The sequence below is a fragment of the Pongo abelii genome, chromosome 6, assembly GCF_028885655.2.
Source record: "Pongo abelii isolate AG06213 chromosome 6, NHGRI_mPonAbe1-v2.0_pri, whole genome shotgun sequence".
NCBI lineage: Eukaryota > Metazoa > Chordata > Mammalia > Primates > Hominidae > Pongo > Pongo abelii.
The window spans coordinates 129,257,757-129,281,095 of record NC_071991.2 but is presented as its reverse complement, the minus strand read 5'-3'; the positions used below and the strand labels follow the sequence as shown (position 1 = coordinate 129,281,095).

The 23,339-nt window shown below is 48.0% G+C and overlaps 1 protein-coding gene and 1 long non-coding RNA gene across 2 annotated transcripts in view; both read right to left on the bottom strand.

The window, feature by feature from the left end:
- Positions 1-4,554: 4,554 nt before the first annotated feature.
- The window catches only part of LOC134761725 (uncharacterized), a 38,107-nt gene continuing 19,322 nt past the window's right edge, over positions 4,555-23,339 (bottom strand). The window contains exons 5-6 of the long non-coding RNA XR_010140791.1: positions 22,115-22,300; positions 4,555-4,777 (exon numbers count right to left, since the gene is read on the bottom strand). This is a non-coding gene — a long non-coding RNA (uncharacterized LOC134761725). The remainder of the gene's footprint in view (positions 4,778-22,114; positions 22,301-23,339) is intronic.
- On the bottom strand, positions 11,212-11,968 carry LOC100435152 (ferritin heavy chain). The gene is made up of 2 exons (XM_054559820.2): positions 11,469-11,968; positions 11,212-11,349 (listed from the first exon to the last, which is right to left on the bottom strand). Exons 1-2 carry the CDS (start codon positions 11,922-11,924, stop codon positions 11,281-11,283), a joined length of 525 nt encoding a protein of 174 aa, XP_054415795.1. The 5' UTR covers positions 11,925-11,968; the 3' UTR covers positions 11,212-11,280.

Below are 23,339 nucleotides of genomic sequence, written 5' to 3'. Positions count from 1 at the left end.
AGGATTCAAACATTATCAGGAGCCAGGGATGGGATACGTGAAGGGCTGGGAGCTGTGGCCAGAGGCAAACTGGACAGGGACACTTTGTCCACAAGCACCTGACAGTCATCTTTGAAATCACAGCAGGAACAATGTGCCTGAGAGAGCTGGGGGTCACCAGTCTGCCACCTTACTCGGAGGTAATGAAGGCCGCAGCCTGGGAGCCACAAGTGCTGAGTCACAGAGTCCGTGGAGAGATTCTGCAGATACAAAGAAAATGGGAAAAATACCTGATACCAACTAGGCTCAAATACCCCAACACCTGCTCCCCATCTGCAGCCCCTCTCAAATCCTGGCGCACCGATGAGCTCAGTCCTCACACTAATCCTCACCCTCTTGGAAAATAGTCACCCCAGGATTGATTTTTCCTGATTAAATTATTTCCTACATTTGATAAATAACACCTGCCCTATTTTATAGCTTTCCTCTGATTCTGTTTATTAAACAACGCTCGAGATTTTTCTTCTTGCATGATAGGTACTAAAGGCACAAAATTCAAACTCATCATGTCGAGGGGAGGGCTCCAGCCATCCGTGGTTTTGCACCAGGCAGTGAGTGACGTTTTATTTGCCAAGGGCTGAGCGAGGCCAGGAACTGAGGCAGCACAGCTTTAATGGAAAGAGGTTTGGTTCTGGAGTCAGACCTGGGAGTCATCCTGATGCAACCTCAGCCCCTGCGTGACCTTTGACAAGGACTTAACCTTCATAAGCCTCAGCATGAAAATCATCTGAAAACAGGGTTTTCCCATCTGTAAAATGAGAATTGTTGAGGCATCCATAGTATGGAAAAGCATCTTTGAATGTGTAAAGTGCACATGAACACAGGAGTTAACCCACTTTCCAACCTGTTTATAAATCCCTCCTGAGCCCTGTCACCCACACCGCCTCAGGCAGTCCCTGCTTTGGGGCTAGCGTGGGTTGCTGTTGCTGTGTCATACACCACCACAAATGCATTGGCTTTTTTTTTTCTTTTGGAGGCAGAGTCTCGCTCTGTCACCCAGGCTGGAGTGAAGTGTCATGATCTTGGCTCACTGCAACCTCCACCTCCTGTGTTCAAGCGATTCTCCTTCCTTGGCCTCCCAAGTAACTGCGATTGCAGGTGCCTGCCACCTGGTTGATTTTTGTATTTTTAGTAGAGATGGGGTTTCTCTATGTTGGCCAGGTGGTCTCGAAGTCCTGACCTCAGGTGATTTGCCCTCCTCGACCTCCTAAAGTGCTGGGATTACAGGCAGGAGCCACCTTGCCCGGCCATGCATCAGCCTTTTAAACAACACTTTTTTATGCTCAAGGATTCTGCTGGTCAAGAATTCAAACAAGGTGTATTAGTCTGTTTTCACACTGCTGTAAAAAATATCCAAGACTGGGTAATCTATGAAGGAAAGAAGTGTAATTAATCACAGCTCTGCATGGCTGGGAAGGCCTCAGTAAACTTACAATCACAGCAGAAGGTGAAGGAGAAGCAAGTACTTTCTTCACAAGGCAGCAAGAAAAGGAGAGAGTGAAGGAGGAACTGCCAAACACTTATAAAACCATCAGATCTCGTGAGAACTCACTCACTATTATGAGAACAGCATGGGGGAAACCACCCCCATGATCCAATCACCTCCCACCAGGTCCCTCCTTTAACACGTGGAGATTACAATTAGAGATGCGATTTGAGTGGGGACACAGAGCCAAACCATATCACAGGACAAGGCAAGAATTTCTTCTCTCTGCTCCACAATGTCTGAGGGCTCAGCTGGAAGAGTCAAAGGCTGGGATGACTCAGTGACTACGTTCTGGAATCATCTAAAGACCTGTTCACTGACACACCTGGCTGTTGGCTGGGGCATCACCTGGGGCTATTGGCCACAACACCTCCACATGGCCTCTCCATGTGACTGCTTGGGGTTCCTCACAACGTGGTGGCTGGATTCCAAGAACAAGTGTCCCAACAGAGCCAAGTGGAAAATGTATTGCCATTTATTTATTTATCTATTGAGACAGAGTTTTGCTCTTGTTGCCCAGGCTGGAGTGCAATGGTGTGATCTCAGCTCACAGCAACTTCCGCCTCCCAGGTTCAAGTGATTCTCCTGTCTCAGCCTCCTGAGTGGCTGGGATTACAGGCATGTGCCACTAATTCTCTGTCTTTAGTAGAGACGGGGTTTCTCCATGTTGGTCAGGCTGGTCTTGAACTCCCAACCTCAGGTGACCCACCCGCCTCAGCCTCCCAAAGTGTTGGGATTACAGGCGTGAGCCACCATGCTTGGCCTAATGTATTGCCTTTTATGACCTAGCCTCTGAAGTCCCATAGCATCATTTCAGCTATAACTGCACATCCACTCAGATTCATGGGGAAGAAATACAGGTCCTACCTCTAGATGGAAAGTCCCACTGTAAGAATAACATGTGGGAAGGAAGATATTGTTGCAGTCATTTTTGGAAAATTCAGTCTGCCATCAGGTCTGAGTCATTAGATGAATGAACAAGCTGGCAAGTTAGAAGTTTGAACCAGGAATGGAACTTGGCAGATGTTGTCTGCCCCTATTCCTGGTCATCTCTGGCTCCAGATGCCCACTGAGATCAGCACAAGTTGTACCCATATCAGGAAATCTCACTGAGGCAAAGTTCAAACCACGAAGTCTTCTAAAGAAAGAGAGACAGACTGCCCTTTCCTCCCACTCCTGATCTCCCTGCCTCCTTGGAGACCTAAGCTTGTCTCGGTATTTTTGTCTTCCCATTTTCCAGAATGATTCCCACCTCCCATTCTATGGGCACTTTTCCCCAGGGTCTGCAGCTTTGAGGTGTTTGTAACACACCCTGCTACTTGGGAACTTACTGCAAATGCAGAATCTCCACCCCACCCTAGACCTGCAGAACTTGCATTTGAACAAGATCCCAAAGTACTTCTTATGCTTATTAAAGTTGCTGCAGCTCCAGAGTAGGGGAAAGAACTTGATTTGAAAGCTGTCACTGGGCTTCAATTCTAATTCTAGCTTTGCCCACTTAATAGCTGGACAAAACCACGCAAGTTATTTAACCTCTCTGGGCCTCGGTTTCCATAATATGTAAATTTAGTATGACGATAGCTGTCTCAGTGTATGTGTATGTGTGTTTGAGAGAGAGACAGAGACAGAAATAGAGAGAGACAGAGAGAGAGGGAGTGATTGTTCCTCCCAAGGCAGAGAACCAATACATTTCAACTCTAAAGGCCAAGCATCACTGTCAGCCCCACCCTGCAGGGTGGAGACCTCTCCCACAGCCTCTTCCTGCTGTGGGGTCCATCAGGAGGCTGTGGTGGTCCGTGAAAATTGTGAGCAGCTAGCACTGCAGGGAGACAGCAAGGCAGACCTTTCCTCTGGAGCAGCTGAGGTGGGAGGCTCAGGGAGTCCCCCTCCCAGGAGACAGCTGTCTCTCTGAAAGGCAAGGGGGTCTTAGGAAGCCTGCTCTCCTTTGGAGATGTTATTTATTTTTTCTAATAGAGACTGTTTATCACCCACTTACAGGAGTTTTGACTGGGGCTTTTTGTCACCCTTTAGACTCTGGAAATTAGGTCAATCCCCTCCAGAATTTACTTGAGCTGGGAAACCTGACTTGCGGTGGCAGCAAAGGGGCCCCGCCAGCAGGCTTAGGGAGGATTCACAGAATCATGGTCCTTGTGCCCAGGGCAGTCACAGGGGTCACCTCAGCTCTCCCCACCATGACAACAGCCACTGATGCCAAGGCCTGCCAGGCTCCAGGTGTGTCTGTGGGGATGGGGGAGGGCTTTAAGTAAAAATCATACATCAGTATCATCCTGGAAAGCAGGACGTGGACCAGGAGAAATGTTAACAGGATCGTTCAATATTCAGTCCCTCTAAGCCTTTATTCAAAATGTTCTCAAGAATGATCTCATCCTTCCCTGATGCTGCAAGCTGTGAAGTAAGCTTGGGTCCTACTATATCAATACCAATAGCTGGAAGTCCTTACTAATGTCTAACTTAAAACCTTACTGCTCTAAGTATCTGCAACTAGCTTCTCCCAGCACCTTGAACATAATAAGTTTTCTGTAAATACATGGTGCATTGTTGCTCTGGAAGACTGTCCCCCGAGGAAGGCAGAGAAAAATCTCTTCATAGCTTTTCTGCTTTCCTGGCAGGTCTGGTTTCCTTAAGGCTAGACAGCCCAGGTGTGCTAAGGGTCTTACTAGGCCCACTGGCCTCCTCCCTACAAGAGTCCAGACAGACAATCAATGCTGAAATTTTCCTTCACAATTGAGCACAAATCTGTGGGGACATTTGATTTTCTTTTCCCAAAGGAAACTGACATTGAGGTGCCTCGTTGAAGTAGAAGTAAAAACTAGGGAAATACTGCATCACAGAGATCAGGGACTCTCTAGCAGGAAATTTGTTTCAGAAAAAGATCCGGCTGCTGATCCTCGGGGTGACCAAGCCTCGGTTTGTCTTCTGTACCGTGGCCTTTCTGCGAACGTATAGTATGTCTGTTTGTTTAGTTGCCCTGTAAAGTTCAGGCAAATCTAGGTAATTGTATAGATACTGTTCTCCAGTTATTTATTAACACATTTCAAAACATGTCTGCAGAATGTGCTGGTGCTATAGCAGGCATCTCCTCAGAGCCTAGCATCTGCAGGCAGGATTGAGTGTCCTGGGATGGGTCATCTAAGGGTCCTTGGAGCAGGGACACAGAGGTCCTCACTTAGCGTCTTCTGAATCACTGTGAGGCTGCTGGCCAAGTCTCTTTCCCAGCACAACCACACCCTGCTGGAAATGAGAGGCAGCAGAGGAAGCTGATTAAGTGAAGTTGGGGAGCTTGGGAGCTTAGGAGCAAAGAGGAGGGGCTGACAGCAGATCAAACCTTGAAAGCAGATGCCCCAGAGGGAGCGGGGAAAGAGCAGGCCTCCTCCACGCCACCTGGCTAATCCAGAGTCACCTAATCTGGGTAATATAGATGAGTTCTGATGATGAGATCCCCACATAATCAGACGGAGAAGCCCAGCCCCACAGCCTGGGGTTGTGACTGGCATGGCTACAAAGGCAAAAGGTTTCCCTGAAGATTTTCTCTCAGCCCATACAGATCTGGGTCTGGCTTTGGAGTTGAAGGCCTAGATTGAGGGGTCTCTAATAGTGGGGTCCTCAGGTCCGCTGTCTCTGTGGGAAAAATATGGAGGACTTGCTAAACTTTGATCCCAGACTGTGGACTGATTACGGGCTACGATGGGAATGGACCGAATTAACCAGCCGAAGGGGTCAGTGTCTGACCTGTGGCTGACGAGGTCCCCAGATGCCTCACCAGGAACAGCCAGCCTTCACCTTCCTGGAAATTCTCCCGTGCTTTCTAATCACAACTTAGCTGCTCAGTGTCTCAGTTCCTCCCGGGAGTATTATCTATCATTTCAGCATGCCAGCACCCTGTCAAACCCATCTATTCATACAAATGTGCTAATAGGAGAGCCTTCTCTTTCTTCCAGAAGATTCTGTCACAGGCAGAGGAGGACAGAAAAAAAGGACAGGAGGGGAAAATGGGAGAGGAGCACCTGCAGCATTAGGGACCCACATTACAGTGATTGAGAGGAGAGAACAGAGGGAATCATGGCAGACCCATGGGGATGGTGTTTACAACAGATGGGGTCTTGCAAGGGAACACTCTGCTCATCAATGCAGAGGCAGATAGCTAACATATCTGCAAGAGGACCACCTCCTGGGAGCCATCCTGTGAGGTACCATGATATCCCTGAATGTCATGTCACATGTCTGTACATTTGATTGGGCATGTGGGGTGATGGAGGTGGAAAAAAGTTTACACTACCCACCACAAAGAATTCCTATCCAAGATGTGCCCATGGAAGTTACCAAAAACTCTCACCATCCCTCCTGGCCTGCCCCACCTTCTCCCTCCTGGGTGATGACCCCGCTCTGCCTTCTCCCATTACCCAGTCAAAATTCCAAGATCTAGGGCCTCCAACTCCATTTCCACCCATAGCTCTCCTTAGGGACTACCTTCCAGGGGCCCTGTTAGAGTGAGCTCATGTAAACGGTAAATGGAGTCACTCAGCAGCAGCTGGCAAGTGTTTTCAATGAGTTGGAAAATCAGGTTGAAGGTATCGTGAAATATGGTGCTTACAGAGAGGCCCAGACCCATGGGCTAAGTACTTTGTGATTAGGCCTGCCTTACCCATTCCTCCCTCCAGCCCTATCTCTTCACCCTCCTTCTTTCCTCCTCCAGAGTTTTTAAAGTTAAAATGTGCCTGCGTATTTTATTAATATCTTGTAAGAGAAGCTTCTTCAAGCAAACGGTTCTTTGCCTTAGGGGTCAATGTGATCCTTTTTGTACATGTGTATAGCAGGATATGTTGGGCTTGTAAATGTGCGTGAGTTTCTGAGTGTACGTGCCGAATAAATGTTTATTGATGATGCCTACCTATGCAATCTGCATGGTGCTTGTATTTCTATTGCATGTGCATTTGCACATCGTATACATACACATACACACACACACACACACACACACACAGCCTTGCTTCAAGAGCCATACATGCTCTATTTTCAGTTTCTGAATGTCCTAAGAGGTTATATCCTGTCTAGATGGATGGACCGAGAGCACACTTGGATTTCTACCAAGATATATTCTCCTAATTCACCAGAACCGCCGCTTCCCGCCCATCCCCTACACAGAGCATCTCACGCCATGCAGTGCAGGGAAGCACATTCCTCAAAGCTCAGCTGCCCACCTCTGAGCAGGTGCAAATCCACCCACTGCATCCTCCCATCCACCTTTCTCCCCTCTGACTTCTGCTCTCCTCCTAAATGGTCTCTCTTTCCCCCCCGCCTCCTCCTCCTTCGTTTCCCTTCCCCAGAGAGGGAAAGGTTAAGTGTGCTTGACCAGGATTCACCAAGTGCAGACATCAAAACAGCGAAGGGATGTGGACACCATCTCCAGCCTCTCGTTTCATGGACTGGCTAAGGTTCAGGGATGCTGAAGGATTTCTCCCATGTGCCCAAGGTAGGTCACAGAAGAGCCTGCGCCAGAGCGTGTGTTTTCCCAGCCTTTCCCACAACCGGGCCCCTGGTGGAGGAAGTGCTTCCCCTCCACCGACCCCTGCCTCCCACATCTGAGGTGCTGCACCCAATGAGTGCGGCCAACCAAGACCACCAGGGGATGAAATGAGTCACATCGACTGTCTCTAGGATGGAAACTTGGTAGGGATTCTGTTTCCGGTGAGCAGGAAGAACGCCAGACGAGACACAGGAGGACCGATCCCGCTGCTCTCGGGCCTCTCGTGTGACTTCACAGAGGACAACTTTGGCCCCTCCCCGCCCAGCTCTGGCAGGTGCACGTCAGTGGACTCTGTCCGACGGGCAGAATTCATGGAAAGGAAGGACAAGATGATGTAAGCATGAGATCCCAGATGCTGGCCCTGGGAGGGGTTATAGGGACCATCTCCTCATTCAGTGTATTTGCGTTACACAGAAACTGGGCACATAGAGGCTCCAGGACTGGCCAAGGCCACCCGGAGCGGTCTCAGGCTTTGCACTCCCAGAGTGCTGTCCCATTTACAAACCCTCGCCATCTATTCCTTTTTGGAGTGAGTCCTGGTGACACTCCTATAGGAACAGCGTGTGGGGAGGCCTAGGTGTGGCCTGGCCTCAGGTGAGGACACCATCCAAGTGACCCGGCCGCTGCATCCCTGCTCTTTGTGCCACACTCCAAGTCCCTTTGCTTCCCGGAGATGGAGCAGATGACAGAGGCGCACGGAGGAAGCGGGCTTGGGGACACACGGTGTGCCGAGCTCTTTCGTCCACGTGGGTCGCCCTCCGCAAAGCCACTGCTCCGGGCTTCCCCCGCCCGTCCCCAGGCAGCCAGGAGTTGACGCGGTCGGCGAGGAAGGGGCTGCGGCCGCGCGGTTCCTTCTCCAATGACAGGCGCGCCCTCTGCTGCTAGAACAAGGAAGCGCGAGCCTGCCCCGGCTCAGAGCCCGAGCTTGGAACCCGCAGACGTCCGCACCCTCCAGAGAAACCGGCTTAGAAAAGCCCGCCGCCGCAAAAGCATCCAGAGGCCCTCCCCTTTCTGGGGTGCTCTGAGGACTCAGACAGGAGGGAATAGAACCTGGGAGGAGAAGGAAGAGCGGCTACCTGAACTCTGTGAGGAAAGGAAGGGGATCCTTGCATTTGGGATTTAGGACAAAATCCTTGGATTTGGGATTTAGGCTCCTTCCCCATCCTTTGTCCTCTCCACGAAGCTCCTCTCACCCCAACCACCAAACTGTGCCCACGAAGTGAATGGCCCAATGAGGAGCCTGTGGGAGCCGCAGTGTCTGGAGATTTTACTCGGCCATCTCTTGAGCCCTGGGAAAAGTTTTAAAATGTTCACTTTGGCAACTTTGAGACTGGTTCAAAGCATGGTGTCTCCGCGGGAAGAGTACAGGACTGGGAATGAGGCCTCCTGGAATCTGGTTCCATTTCAACCACTCTTTTCCCCTGTGCTAAGTCCCATGTCCTCTCTGTGGCTCGGTTTCCTGACCTATTTATTACATGGGCCTCTCATGTCCTGGAAAATTCATTGAGGTACCAGGTATGCTACAGCATTAGCAAGCAGTGCTGCCACTGCCCTGCTCTGGCTGGGTTGTCTTTCCCTGGAAATGGGCAGTGGTAAGAGGAGGCTGGAGACAGAGCCTCCGGCCATCTCCCCTGCTCCTCGCCCCTGCTGGGACTCCCACTATGCAGTGTTTCCCTCTTACCTCTGGACAATCCCACGGACTCCTTCCTCCAGGCAAGGCATCCCCAAGGATGTGCAAATAAAAATGCTGTTGGTGGTGGAGGCAACATATTCAGTGAAAATCCACCAAGGATACTGGCTGAGGCTGGAGCAGGTTGGGGGTGAGGGGAATACTGCTCGAGGAAGGCAGGAGAGACCAGGGAAGAGGTCCCTGGACAGCACCAGCCGGAGGGTCCTAGCATGGGGCCTTGGAGGTGGCAGGGAAAGGAAGCTTCTCTCTGATTTTAGAATGTCCGTGGAGACAGCCTTGAGTTGCTTTCCTTGTCAGATCACAAGCATAGGCTTTGGGAAGAACTGGTGAACAAACTATAAGGTGGCATTCTCCTTGTGCCTAGGACAGCTACTGCCCCCCTCAGCCTCACTGACCTCATCCAGAAATCGGGAGTATAAAACCTACCCCAATGCAAGTAAACTCCTTCACCCAGTAAGCAGCATAGTAGTGCACAAAATTATTGTTGTTATTATTATCATGATCATCGTGGTCCTATCAGGCCTAACCCTCTTATTTTCTGCATGATGTTCCCTTACTTGAATTTCTGTTTCCTCATCAACAAAAGTCATGTTTGCCCCTCCTTAGTTCTGGGGGTTGTGGTGGGAAAGAGGAAAAAGGAATCCCAGGTGCATCAGCAGAGGAATGTCCCTGAAGGACCTGAAATGCTATTATTGAAGGCTAAATGTTCCGTGGCTAAAAGCTGCTGTAGCGATCTTTGCATCCACTTGATTTGAATGGGCACATTACTGTAATGTCCCAGCGCTGCAGTCAACACGGGAAAGGTTGAGCTATTTGTAACAAGATGCATGAGCAGCATAAAGATCAAATGGTGGAAGAGCGCACGTCTGGCTCACCTGAGAAAACAGGGCTAGTGGCTTCGAATATGGCTGGAATCCATCCATGGCCGCCTGCCTCAGAAACCGCTGCCTGGGACTTCCTGTAGGGAGGACTGGAGAGACAGGAGCAGGTGGAGAAAGAAGGCAAGTATGAGGAGGAGAGAGACAAAGACAAACCACTGGACACCGTGAGAGAGAATCCAGTCACAATTCCAGCTCCAGGGGCATTATGGATGCTGAGAGTCACGTCCTCCACCTGCAGCTCTGAGAATACCGCCTGCCCTCCAGCAAGCTTTCTCCAAACCCTCATATCTGGACTGAGCTCCTCATTCTTGGTGTCAAGCTGTTCAGGTGAGAAGCTCCAGCCTATTTCTCCCCCTGCTCTCCCGTCCACAGGGACAGAGCATGCCACAGCTGCAGGTCTCCAAGGCTCCATTTGGAACAGAGGTGAGGGGGTGATTGATGCCCTGGAAGGACTAGGGTGGTGGCAGGAGATGGAAACCAGGGAGGTGGCAGGAGAAGGCTGGACAAAAATACTTGCAGACCCTAATCAATACACCCTCCAGGCCAGCACTGCCTTTTAGGTCATCTCCATTGCCCCCCATCAGCTCCTCCCCAGAACTTCATTTGAAACTAATATTGGGAAGGGCCTGGGAGGAATGTCATTTGGCTGAAATCAAACCCCCCATGGGATGACCAAACACTCATCCTCCTTTTTCTTTTCCTTCCAAACCCTGGGAAAATCTCTGGGTCTTGGTTTTGTTATCTGCAGATTAAGAGTAGGAGTCCAGGCTCTCTGAGGACCCTACTCACTTCTACCTGGCAACCTGCATAACTCACGCCCTCTCCTGACATCACATGTGGCACAGACTCACACTCACGCTCAGTGTTCAGTCCTATTTCTCAGCCTCGTCTCCGCATGCGGTGTCCCTTTGCCCTCCCCACTAGCAAGGCTGGTGCCTTTCAGCACTGACATTCTGATGGCTGCTCCTGCCCTCCCCACCCTCCCTCTTATCACAGGAGGAGTTCCTCCCAGCTCCCCGTCACCACATTGGCAGCCTCATGCCACTCTTTTTTGTTATTATGGCAAAATATGCATAACTTATTTTTTATATTTGGTGACATTAAGTGCATTCACAATATTGCATAACCATCACCACTGTCTCATTGTCCGCAGTGCAAACTCTGTACCCATCCCCAGATAACCTCTAATCTACTTTGTCTCTATGAATTTCACTATTTTAGGTCTCTCATATAAATGGAATATGCAGTATTTGTCCTTCTGTGTCTGGCGTATTTTGCCTAGTACAATGTTTTCAAAAAGTCTATCCATGCTGTAGCATATATAAAAATTTCCTTTCTTTTGATGACTAAATAATATTTCATTGTATGGATATACCACAGTTTACTTATTCATTCATCCATCAATGGATACATGGGTTGCTTCTACCTTTTGGCTATTGTGAATAATGCTGCTATGAACATTGCTGTGCAAATATCCCTGCCTTCAATTTTTTTTCAGGATCTACCTAGCAGTAGGATTGCCAGATCCTATGGTAATTTTGTGTTTATATATATATTTTTTTTTGGGGGGGGGTACCAAATTTCTTTATTTGAAGGAATGGTACAAATCAAAGAACTTAAGTGGATGTTTTGGTACAACTTATAGAAAAGGTAAAGGAAACCCCAACATGCATGCACTGCCTTGGTGACCAGGGAAGTCACCCCACGGCTATGGGGAAATTAGCCTGAGGCTTAGCTTTCATTATCACTGTCTCCCAGGGTGTGCTTGTCAAAGAGATATTCTGCCAAGCCAGATTCCGGCGCTCCCATCTTGCGCAAATTGGTCACGTGGTCACCCAATTCTTTGATGGCTTTCACCTGCTCATTCAGGTAATGTGTCTCAATGAAGTCACACAAATAAGGGTCATTTTTGTCAGTGGCCAGTTTGTGCAGTTCCAGTAGTGACTGATTCACATTTTTTTCCAAATGTAATGCACACTCCATCGCATTCAGCCCGCTCTCCCAGTCATCACAGTCTGGTTTCTTGATATGCTGAAGGAAGATTCGGCCACCTCGTTGGTTCTGCAGCTTCATCAGTTTCTCAGCATGTTCCCTCTCCTCATGAGACTGGTGAAGAAAGTATTTGGCAAAGTTCTTCAAAGCCACATCATCGCGGTCAAAGTAGTAAGACATGGACAGGTAAACGTAGGAGGCGTAGAGCTCCAGGTTGATCTGGCGGTTGATGGCGGCCTCTGAGTCCTGGTGGTAGTTCTGGCGCACCTGCGAGGTGGACGTGGTCGTCATGGCGGCGACTAAGGAGAGGCGGCGCGGCGGCGGCGGGGGCCTTGGGGCAGTCCGAGGGCAGGGCGCGGTGAAGAGGTGACGGAGGGCTGGCTATGGGCGGCCGGCCGGGGTGGGGGACGAGCGCCGGGTTCTGTCCAAGCACTGTTGAAGAAGGAAACCCCGACGACTCGGGGCGAAGAACGTCTGTTGTGTTTATATTTTTGAAGAGCTGCCAAACTATTCACAGAGGTTGCACCATTTTGTATTCCCACCAGCATTGTATGGCAGTTCCAATTTCTCCACGTCTTCAGTAACACTTGTTATCTTCTGTTTCTTGATTATAGCCCCCCTAGTAAGTGTAAAATGGCTTCATTTCTTCTTAACTTCCCTCAACACTCAAGATCTTTGTACTTTTGTCTGTCAGCCCTAATCTTACAGCACACTAGGCACAAATAACCCAGTTGAAGGCTGAAGGCTCCTTAAAGCCAGTTTCTATTGTCCACAGGCCACCAGGCGGGGCCCAAGGGTGGCGTGTCAGTGGGAATTGCCAGTGTCTCCATGAGCCAGTTTTGGTCACAGTTGTCTGCCTTAGACTGCAAGGCCCTGAGCCCAGCTGTCAGTCCGTCTCCTTGGCAGAACCTGGAATGCCCAATGATTTAAGAGTGGTGTTTGAGGAGTAGGGAGAAAAATAAATGAAAGAGGATTTTTTTAAGTGGGAGGACACTGAGACTAAAAGGACAGGACCCAAAGAGTGAAATGGGAGAGGTGAAAGATTGAAGGAGAGAACTAATCTCAGAATCCAATCTCCAGCGAGGCAGATTCTGCAAGCTCCTTGGCAGTGCCTGATTCTGATGCCTCGTGGATCTGAGCTAGGAAATTGAAGAGATGGTGCAGCCCAACTCCACGCCTCCTTCACTACAAATCAGCTGCAGGGGGCTGAGGGCACAGCTTCCCCTGGGGCTCTGCTGGGCTCCAAGGAGCCTGGGTGCCCCCAAGAATTTCAGCTGGGGCCCCAGCAGGCTGTCCAGCCATTGTCAAGACAGCTGTATCTCCGAGCATTGCCAAGGGAGCTTCTCATTGCCAGGCCCTGGAGGGCTGCAGGCTGCCCCAGGAGAGGGGCCCTTGGGGACTTAGCCACAATGGAACCTGTGTGGTCCTGTTAACCAGTCAGTGGCTTTGTCCCTGCGCCTTCATGTCCAGACAGCCATGGGAAAAGCAAAAGAGATGCTCAGAAGCTCACTAACAAGGTGGGATAAGGGAGATGAATGGAGACAGCCAGAAAGTCCGGAGAGAGGATTGACAGTGAGCACACATTGGGGCAAAGGGGGAATGGAGAACACTGATCAAAGGTAAAACCAGTGTGTGGGTCTAAATTGCAATGCTTTCCCCTCTCTGGTGCCTTCTCACTCCCTCTTTTCTCATCTCTTTTCCAGTTACTATCAAAGGAAAATTTATGAAGGGCTCGAGGCATTGGATATTCCCTGTATTTCAATATAAGTTTTTGCAGTCTCCAGTGAACAGCTCGGCTGCCTCTGCCTGTCAGGGAATTTAAATTGCAGATGGAATGGTGAACCCATGCCCAGAGCAGGAGCAGCCCCTCTGGTGAGCACCAGCATTGCTTAGCAACTAGGCCAGGAAGAATTTTAGGAAGCAGCAGAAAGTTCCACTCTGGAAAGTGCCCTTGAGCCAGGGCATCTCCTGGGAACAGGGAAGGAGTGTCCCAGAAAGAAGCAGCAGCCAGGTTAGAGATCTGCTCACTCCAGGGTCAGGGGTATGGCCAGGGGGTACAGTCAGCACCACTCTGCTCGGTCACCATTGAGTGTGTCCTTCACCGAGGGACAGAATGCCTGCCAGCCTCCATGTAGTTTTTGACATTCATTGTTTTGGAGAGAGCTTTCAAGTGCCTGGTATCTTCCCTATGTGCCCCCTCACACCTCACACACCAACAACAAGTAGAAATGGAAATGAATAATACCAACACCCTAACATACACACAACATGCACACACACACTTATATGGTTTGGCTGTGTCCCCACCCAAATCTCATCTTGAATTATAACTCCTACAATTCCCATGTATCATGAGAGGCACCCAGTAGGAGGTAACTGAATCATGGGGCTGGGTCTTTCCCGTGCTGTTCTTGTGACAGCGAATGAGTCTCACGCTATCTGATGGTTTTATAAAGGGGAGTTCCTCTGCACAGGTTCTCTTCTCTTGTCTGCCACCACGTGAGAGGTGCCTTTTGCCATCTGCCATGATTGTGAGGCCTCCCCAGCCATGTGGAACTGTGAGTCCATTAAACTTCTTTCTTTTGTTAATTTCCCGGTCTCAGGTATGTCTTTATCAGCAGCGTGAAAACAGACTAATATACAGACATAATCACAAGCTGAGGTAGGTAAGCATTTATGCTACTAAAAACAAAATGCCAGCAAATACGCACAGCAGGTCAAAAGGAACAAACCCATTAAATCTGCTCCTTTTCCCAGCTCAGTTCTTGGGACAGTGTTTCTTTAATTATGGCCTTCCCTCAACAAAGTGTTTGCTACATTTAGCATCCTAGTCTGAAAGGCAAGAATGTCCCAACTATGCTTGAGGCCATCAACAAGGCATATGCTTTTACAGTGGAGCTTGAACAACACGGGTTTGAACTGCACAAGACCGCCTAGACGTGAATTTTCTTTCAACTCTGCCACCCCAAGACAGCAAGACCAACCCCTCCCATTCCTCTACGTGAAGATAACAAGGATACAAATGTTATGATGATGAATAGTAAATATATTTTCTCTTCCTTAAGGTTTTCTTAATCACAATATCTTTCCTCTAGCTTACTTTATTGTAAAAATACAGTATAAAGTACATATAACATACAAAACGTGTTAATCAACTGTTTATGTCACTTGTAAGGTTTCCAGTCCACAGTAGACTTTTAGTAGTTAAGGTTTTAGGGAAGTGAAAGTTATTCTTGGATATTCAACTATGTGGGGGTGTTCAGCACCCCTAAACCCTGTATTGTTCAAGGGCCAATTGTACTTAAATAACTGGCTTGAAAATAAAAATGTAAATAGTAGTTCAATGTGAACGTCGGCAAAGTCTGCAGATTCTGGTGTTCCATCAACTTAGAACTATGATGTACCTTACACACACTGTCACAGAAAAACACCCCCATGTCAGACACACCCAACTACTTTTGGCCTGTGTCTACAAGAAAGCTAATATATTTTCTGGGTTCCTGTTTTGGTTTGAATCATATCTTACCTAAAAAAGATACATTGAAGTCCCAATCCCCTGTACAACCGAATGTGAATTTATTTGGAAATAGGGTCATTGCAGGTGTAACTAATTAAGATAGGTCATACTGGAGTGTGCTAATACAATTCTATTAGTCCATTCTCATGCTGCTAATAAAGACATATCCAAGACTGGGTAATTTATAAAGGGAAGAGATGTAATTGACTCACAGTTCTGCATGGCTGGGGAGACCTCGCAATCATGTTAGAAGGCAAGGAGGAGCAAAACGATGTCTTACATGGCAGCAGGCAAGAGGGCATATGCAGGGGAACTCTCCTTGATAAAACCACCAGATCTCATGAGACTTATTCACTATCACGAGAACAGCATGGGAAAACCCTGCCCCCATGATTCAATTACTTCTCACCATGTCCCTCCCACAACACATGGGGATTATGGAAGCTAGAATTCAAAATGAGATTTGGGTGGGGACACAGCTAAACCATATCAACGGTCATGTGAAGATACAGGGACACAAGGAGAACTCCATGTGAAGATGAAGGCACGATTGGAGTCATGCAGCTGCTGAAACAGCAAGGATTAGCAGCAACCCAGAGCCTGGCCCTGCCAACACCATGATTTCAGACTTCTGGCCTCCAAAATTGTGAGACAACACAATTCTGCTGTTTTAGGCCACCCAGTTTCACCCTAGGAAACACACACAGTCCCTTTTTGTTATTCTATGGGAGGGTCTGGGAAGGTCCTGTTTACAGATGGTGACAACTTGCTGTGGGATAGAAATGAGTCTGCAGAGGAGAGAGCTGGCCTTGCAGGTTGAGCTTCTGGAATGCTCAGATGGAGTTTGAAGGATCGAAAATCTTTGTGACTTGGGGCAGAGAAATTGATATTGACTTTTTGGTTAAACTGTTATTTTTCATTAAAAGTTTGCTCAATAGACAGTTCATGGCCCTTGAGTGGAACATGGGGAAGCAGTGCTTTTCAGAGGGCTCAGGCTGATGCAGGGCCCAGCACCTTTGCCCTCATCTTGCTCAGATGCTGCCTGGTGCAGCTGTTAGCTTGTTCTGCCTCTGCAGGGGAAGGAACATACTCCAGGGCTGGTACCCTCCTATCTCCCTCTCTGTATGCCACAGAGTGCTATGCACTTAATAGGTGCTCAGCAAATGTGTGGCGAATCAGATGCATGGGGCATAAAGTATAAAAATCATGATCTGCTCAAACACTCCTAGTGAAGCACCTGTTGAATTAGCACTCAAATCCATTGATTTCTGAATTATTATTACTGCTGTATTACCAGTTCCCCATTTGACCTGGGAATAATCCTGTTTTTCCTTTTGAGTCATTCAGAGTATTGTATTTGCATAAAGCTAAACTACCTGACTTTATCTTCCTGGAAATTCCACGAGGTAGTGTGGTTTGATTACCCCACAGCTGAGAGACTGAGCCAAGTGTGGGATCTGAGCACTGACTGGCAAGGAAAGCTGCAAGGGGCATGGGCTGAGAGTTGGAAGAAGATGGTTCTAGACTTGCTCACTGGATGTGCAAGTGACTTCACCCCACAACAGGGTATCAGAGGCACCAACCTGTTAAATGAAGTCATCAACAGCTTAACCATTCTGCATAGGACTCTTCAACCTGCTATCTCCCCACTGTGGTAGACAGAAAAGTGCCACTGAGATTCCCCATTTCTGTGGTCAGTAGAGACCCTCCCCTCCCCACCCCACAACTGACAGCTCCTTCAAGGTCAGCTTCAACTGAGTCACATCAGGGGTCTGAGAGAGGCACAGGCATCAGAGGCCTGGTCATTTTGTCCTGATGGGAAATTCACACTCCAAAGCTTCCAAGGCTTTTGAGGGCCTGCATGACAGACTAAATTCAGCTTCTGCCTCTTCTCAGTCCTACTTCCTCCCCTTCCTTTCAGAGGTATTGATCCCTAACAACATCTCACAGACCAAACTCCATCCTAGCATCTGCATCCAGAAGGCACAACTTGCGACACCAAGTGTATTAGCCTGTTCTCACACTGCTAATAAAGACATACCTGAGACTGGTAATTTATAAATGAAAGAGGTTTAATGGACCCACAGTTCCACATGGCTGGGGAGGCCTCAGAATCATGGCGGAAGGCAAAGGAGAAGGAAAGTCACGTCTTACATGGAGGCAGGCATGAGAGCATGTACAGGGGAACTGCCCTTTATAAAACCTTTGGATCTCGTAAGACTTATTCACTATCACAAGAACAGCATGGGAAAGGAAAGGCCTACCCCATGATTCAAATACCTCCCTCCAGGTCTTTCCCACGACGTGTGGGGACTAAGGGAGCTACAATTCAAGATGAGATTTGGGTGGGGACACAGCCAAACTATATCACCAAGTCTCTCCTCTGCAGACTTTTTCAAAAGTTGTGATTAAATAGATATAGCATAAAATGTACCATTGTAACCATTTTTAAGTATACAGTTCAGTGGCATTAAGTGCATTCCCATTGTTCTGCAACCATCACCACCATCCATCTCCAGAACTTTTTCATCTTCCCAAATGGAAATGACACACTCACTAAACAACAACTCCCCATTCTCCCCTCCCCCTGGTCCCTGGTAACTTCTTTTCTACTTTCTGTCTTCATTATTTTTCCCGTTCTAGATATCTCATATAAGTGGAATCATAACAGTGTTTGCCCTTTTGTGACTAGTTTATTTTTTCTAGCATGTCTTCAAGGTTCATCCATGTTGTAGCATGTGTCACTGTTTCCTTCTTTGTAAAGTCTGGATAACAATTCCACATGTGTACTTACCACATTTTGTTTACTCATTCCCCCATCAGTGCATCACTGGACACTTGGGTTGCTTCTGCTTTTCAGCTATTGTAAATAATGCTGTGCAGTCTTATTTCATCTCATGCCAATTACCTACCGCCTTATACAGATGGGCCTTCCTAGCCTCTTTCAGGATGACGAAGAACTAAGAGGAAAGGCAGGCATATTCAGAGTTTCCCAATCATGTGATCAAGAGGGGCAATTGTTCCAGCCCCTCACTGCCTCAAAGTGATTAGCTGGGCAGTGTCCTAAGACCAGATATAGGCAAACAGACAAGGCAATATTTGCTTTCCAAGGAGTAAAAACAGTTCACAAGATGCACAGGCGAATGACAGAAAAGCCCTGGGCCAATCCAGGAAAGATTCATGCTCCTGCATCCTTTCTCTTTCTGGGGTCTCTTTCTCCACAACACTGTCTGTGATATTCCTTGGAGGTGTAAACAGGAGGTGAGAATCCTACTCTGGGCTTTGCCTTGTCCTACATCCCAGTCTACACTAGCCAGGGAGAGCCCAGGAAGGTTGATATGTTACAAATAATAATCCCTGTCCTGAAAAATAATGATTGAATGCAGTCATGCAACAGCAGCTTTTTGGATACCTAATGTGTGCTAGGCTCAGTGCTAGGCATATGCCACCTAGCCATTGAGGTCACCCTTCCAAGAGCCGAGAAACCCCCAGTGTAGGTCTCCAAATATAATGGGGCAGTCCCAACCAAGCACAAGACAAGTGCCCAAGGGCGCTGTCCTCTCTGGGATGTGAACTCTGCTCCTGCTCTGAAGACCTGCGCTCCTTGACTTTCAGGACAGTTCCCCATCCATCCATGCATCCATCCATTCATTCCACAGTTGTCTTCTTATCTGCCAGATGCTGCTCTGAGGAAGCAAATGCCTGTCCAAGAATGGTGAAGAATGCTGCCCAAGTGGATAAAAAATGCACACATGCACACACATGCACACACACACACAGAATGAGAAATATTGCTCAGTGATGAAGATATGCCCTCATCTCAAAACTATAAAATAGAGCCTCTGACCAACTCCAGTAGGAGGAGAAGCACACCTCATGCCCTGCCCGCTCCGGGTCAACAGTCAGCAGGTGTGGGAGTGCTATCTCTGGCTGCTCTCTCAGTAGGAGACCTTCGGTCGATCAGCCATGAGTCAGTCCCTACCTTCAAAGGGCCCCTTAACTGCATCTCTTAGCACCAAGTGGCCCCTAATGAAGATTCGAGGCCACCCATCCAAACAGGATCTTAGCTGTCAGTTGTCACTCAGGAAGGAAAAATTCCAACCTGAGGGCATGTGTGCTCTCCGTCTATGCCAGACAGCTCGCTGCCTGTCATAAGCCAGATATGATGTATAGGAATAATAAGGCCCGTTGAATTACCCATTACGTGCTGTCAGCAAATCACATGATTTCTTTTTTAATATTGCAAATATCTGGCCCCTGGAAAATGATGATGATGCTATCTCCACTCGGCTAGATGATAAACAGAGTTCCTGTGCCAGGGAGCCACCGCCCCTCCTCCAGGATTGTCTCAGAAAAGGCAAAGAAGGATGGGGAGAGGCTCCTGTGGTTTTGAGCTTCAAGTCCCATCTTTATCTGGCACAAACGCCCCTACATTGCACCTCCCTCCAGCCAATGTTCCCTGGCTTTCCTGACAGCATGGCTGAGGCATAAATGCCACTTCCTCTGAGTGACCTTCCCTGACTGCCCTACCTAAACAAGCACCTTGCACTGTTGGCCCTCCAAGCACCTGCTTTTTCATTCCCAGCATTACACCTGTTTGCTTGCTTAATGCATCACTTATTAAACAATAAGCTCTGTGAGGGCTGTCTCATTAATTATTCAACCCATAGTGCCTAGCACATTGTAAGGCACATAGTTTGACCCCAGTAACCATTTGTTAAGTAACTTAATACTCAGTAAACACTGCTTGACAGATCCACACTTCCTAGAACAGTCAGTGCTTCTCAAACTTCATCGTGCATCAGATCACCTAGAGGGTGTGTTAAGCCACAGATTACTAGACCCCACCCCCACTTTCTGGTGCAGTAGGTTTGGGTGGGGCCTGTGGATTTACATCTCCAACAACATCCAAGGTGATGACAATGTTTCTGGTACAGGGGCCCAACTTTGAGAATTACATCCCTGAGAACTGCTCATAAATGCAGACACTCACTTCCTGCTTTCCTGCCTTCTGGGCGTATTTATTAGAGCTGTCCATGTGACTATAAGTGACAGATGCAAAACTGGGTTCTTCAGATCCAGTTTGTCCAAACTGAATAAAAGTATTCTTATCCCTAATAGTGCGAAGGTAACTTGAGGCCAGTAGAGGCAAAGTGAGGTGAGTTGCTCAGCAAGTCCTGGCAGATACAGCACAGAACTCTACGTACCAGATACACAGTTTCCTGTTCCAATCACTGAGCTGCACTTTTCTGACACCAACTGTAGAAATGAGTTGGCTTCCAAGTGGCTTATTAGAGAACAAATTATTCCCTGTTTTTCTACTCTTTCCATGTGAGTTAATCTGCAAGTCTAAAGTCCAAGCAGGTGCCAGAGTTATTCCTGCAACTGGCACCAAATTGCATTCAGAAAGCACAATTAGTACTTCGTTAATGTGCCTCAGAATGGGATAATCTACATTTTACCCAAAGGCAGCCTCCATCCCCACTGCATTTTACCCTAATGTGCCAACATACAGGTTGCCTGGCTAACGGGGCCTTTGCACATCCCACCATTTGCCAGGCGACAGTCCTTACCTCTTCAGTGGAGCAGAGGAGGAAGGACCCACCCTCTGCAGTTCAGGATCCAAGAAGCACTCTCTATTATTATTATTATTATTATTATTATTATTATTATTATTATTATTATTATTATTCCTCTTCCTCTCCCTCTTCCTCTTCCTCTTCCTCTTCTTCTTCTTCCTCTTCCTCTTCTTCTTCCTCTTCTTCTCCTTCTTCTTCTTCCTCTTCTTCCTCTTCCTCTTCCTCTTCTTCTTTTCCTCCTCCTCTTCCCCCTCCTCCTTCTCCTCCTCCTCCTCCTTCTTCCTCTTTTTCCTCCTCCTCCTCCTCTTTCTTCTCCTTTCTCTTCCTCTTCCCCTTCCTTCTTCCTTCCTTCCTTCCTTCTTTCCTTCCTTCCTGTTCCTTCCCTGCTTAAACTATTCAATCCACAAACCATTAGGGAGACCTAGAAGAGCAGGCACCTGTGCCAGAGCAGAGGGGAGATGCAGTGGCCCACGGAGGTGTTGGAGACCAACAGTATATCGAGGCTGAGGCTGTGACAGAGGCATGAGAGGGTGGCCAGGGCTAAACCCGGCATGGTGTGTGAGGCTCCACGGGGATGAGGAGCTTGGGCAGCATGAGACAATGAGCATGGAGTGTGGAGACCTAAGGAGTTGGGAGGGCTTCTGCCTTAAGGCAGAGGACAGCCCAGCGCAGGCTAGAGACAAAATTGCATGAGGAGGGCATCCATGCCAGGAAGGAGTGATGGCAGCAATGGAAGATTGGTTACACTTAGGGAGATTTATCAATTAAGGAAATATGTTCAAGATGACTAGAGCCAGGATTCCTGCTGGCAGAGAGGGGAGTCACAAATATAAAAAGGAAAAACAAAACCTAAAGTGAATACTGAGGTGTTAGAATTTATAGTATATATGTGAACTTGGGATTTTTAATAAATAGATAAATAAATATGTAAATATGAATGCAACTTTATATGTACACATACCTATATGTAAACATACATGTATATATTTCTTCACTCTGTCCCCCAAGAGGGCCTGAGGGACACTCCAACACCAGTGAGCACACCTAACCTTCTGGATCTGGATTTCTAAACAGTATTCTTCTCTGCAAGGAACGAGGACTCTCCAGGCTGGTGCAGGAAAGTACGAGATGAGCCTGGAATGTCTCGTTGTGCCAGAAGTAAGGACGTGCTCAAAGTGTGAAGGGAAGATGAGAAAAGCACACAGAAGCCAGCCTGGAGGGACTCCTACTGGCCAACTCGGAGGCAAACAGAGCAAAAATAAATAAATAATGAAGATCATAGGTTGCAATCCATTGAACAAGATATAAAACCCTGAGCTCATACCGATAAAAATAGATAAGTGAACAAGGCTGGTCTACAAATATCTCCACACATGATTACTTACAAAGAGGAAAAGAGAGCTTAATGGTGGAGATGCCTGGCAGACACGACCGCAAGCAAGTGATCAAAGTCAGCATCCCTCATTCCCAGACAAAACAGAATCGTGTGCCGCCTGATAGGATGCGATGAGAAGTTTCTGTGAAACTCTTGCCAAAGATGCATGGTCTGAAATTAATCATGAGGAAACGTCCTACAAAGCCAAAGTGAGGGGCATGCATCAAAACAGTTGGCCTGTAGTCTTCAATAGCATCCAGATCCCAAGCATTAAGTAAAGACTGGGGAACTATTCCAAATGGAAGGACACTATAGAGACGAGACAAGTAAATACAGTGTGGGGTCTTGGACTGGATCCTTTTGCCATAAAGATTTTTCCTGGGGCAACTGGCACAACTTAAATGGGGGCTGAGGATTCAATCAGTTCCTTTCCTGCCTTTGATGGTTGTCCTCCAATCACATAAGAGCATGTCTTTGTTGATAGGATACATAAACTAAAGTATTCACGGGTGATCGACTTCAGCAACATACTCTGAAATAGTTCTGCAAAAAGAACGATGTTTTGCTGTACTTACAGCTCGTCATGAATGAGATTGTTTCAACAACACCATTTAAGAAGCTATCACTGTGATGCCCAGCAAAAGGCTTCAGTCTCCTTCAGCCCACATTATCTGGCCATGCTTGCAATGAGCTCAGTCTGCTTAGAGATGCTGAGTGAGTCAGCATCACACCTCGATGCTGAGGTCATCACAGTCATGCCAGCCATCTAAAATATCCTGCATGGAAGAGGGAATTGAGGGGGAGACTGGTGGACTCCATGCCCTTCTGGAGCCCTGCATTAATTTCAGGAAGGATTCAGGCCACAAGAATTGGGAAGATAGACGTCTCCATCACGTGGGCATTGGGTCTGTCATCACAAGAGCAATGTCCCGACTTCCGGTCTCATGTCTGGCCCTCGCAGGGGCTCTGCTCTCAGGAGTACACCCTGAGAAGCTTCTGCCTCCTCCTCTTCCATGTGAGGAAGGCTGGCAGAGCAGAGCTGTCTATCCTGGAGCATGGGTTGAAAGAAAGGGCGTGTTCCTCTCAGGGCTTGGAGCTCCTGCCTAGGACAAGAAGCCCTTCCAAGGACAAGAAGCCTCTTCCTGTGTAGTTCTGAGTCTACATGTGTCACCATAGTGCAAACACAGCAAAGAAAGACTCATGTGCACCCAGGAAAGCATGGCAAGGGTAGTGAA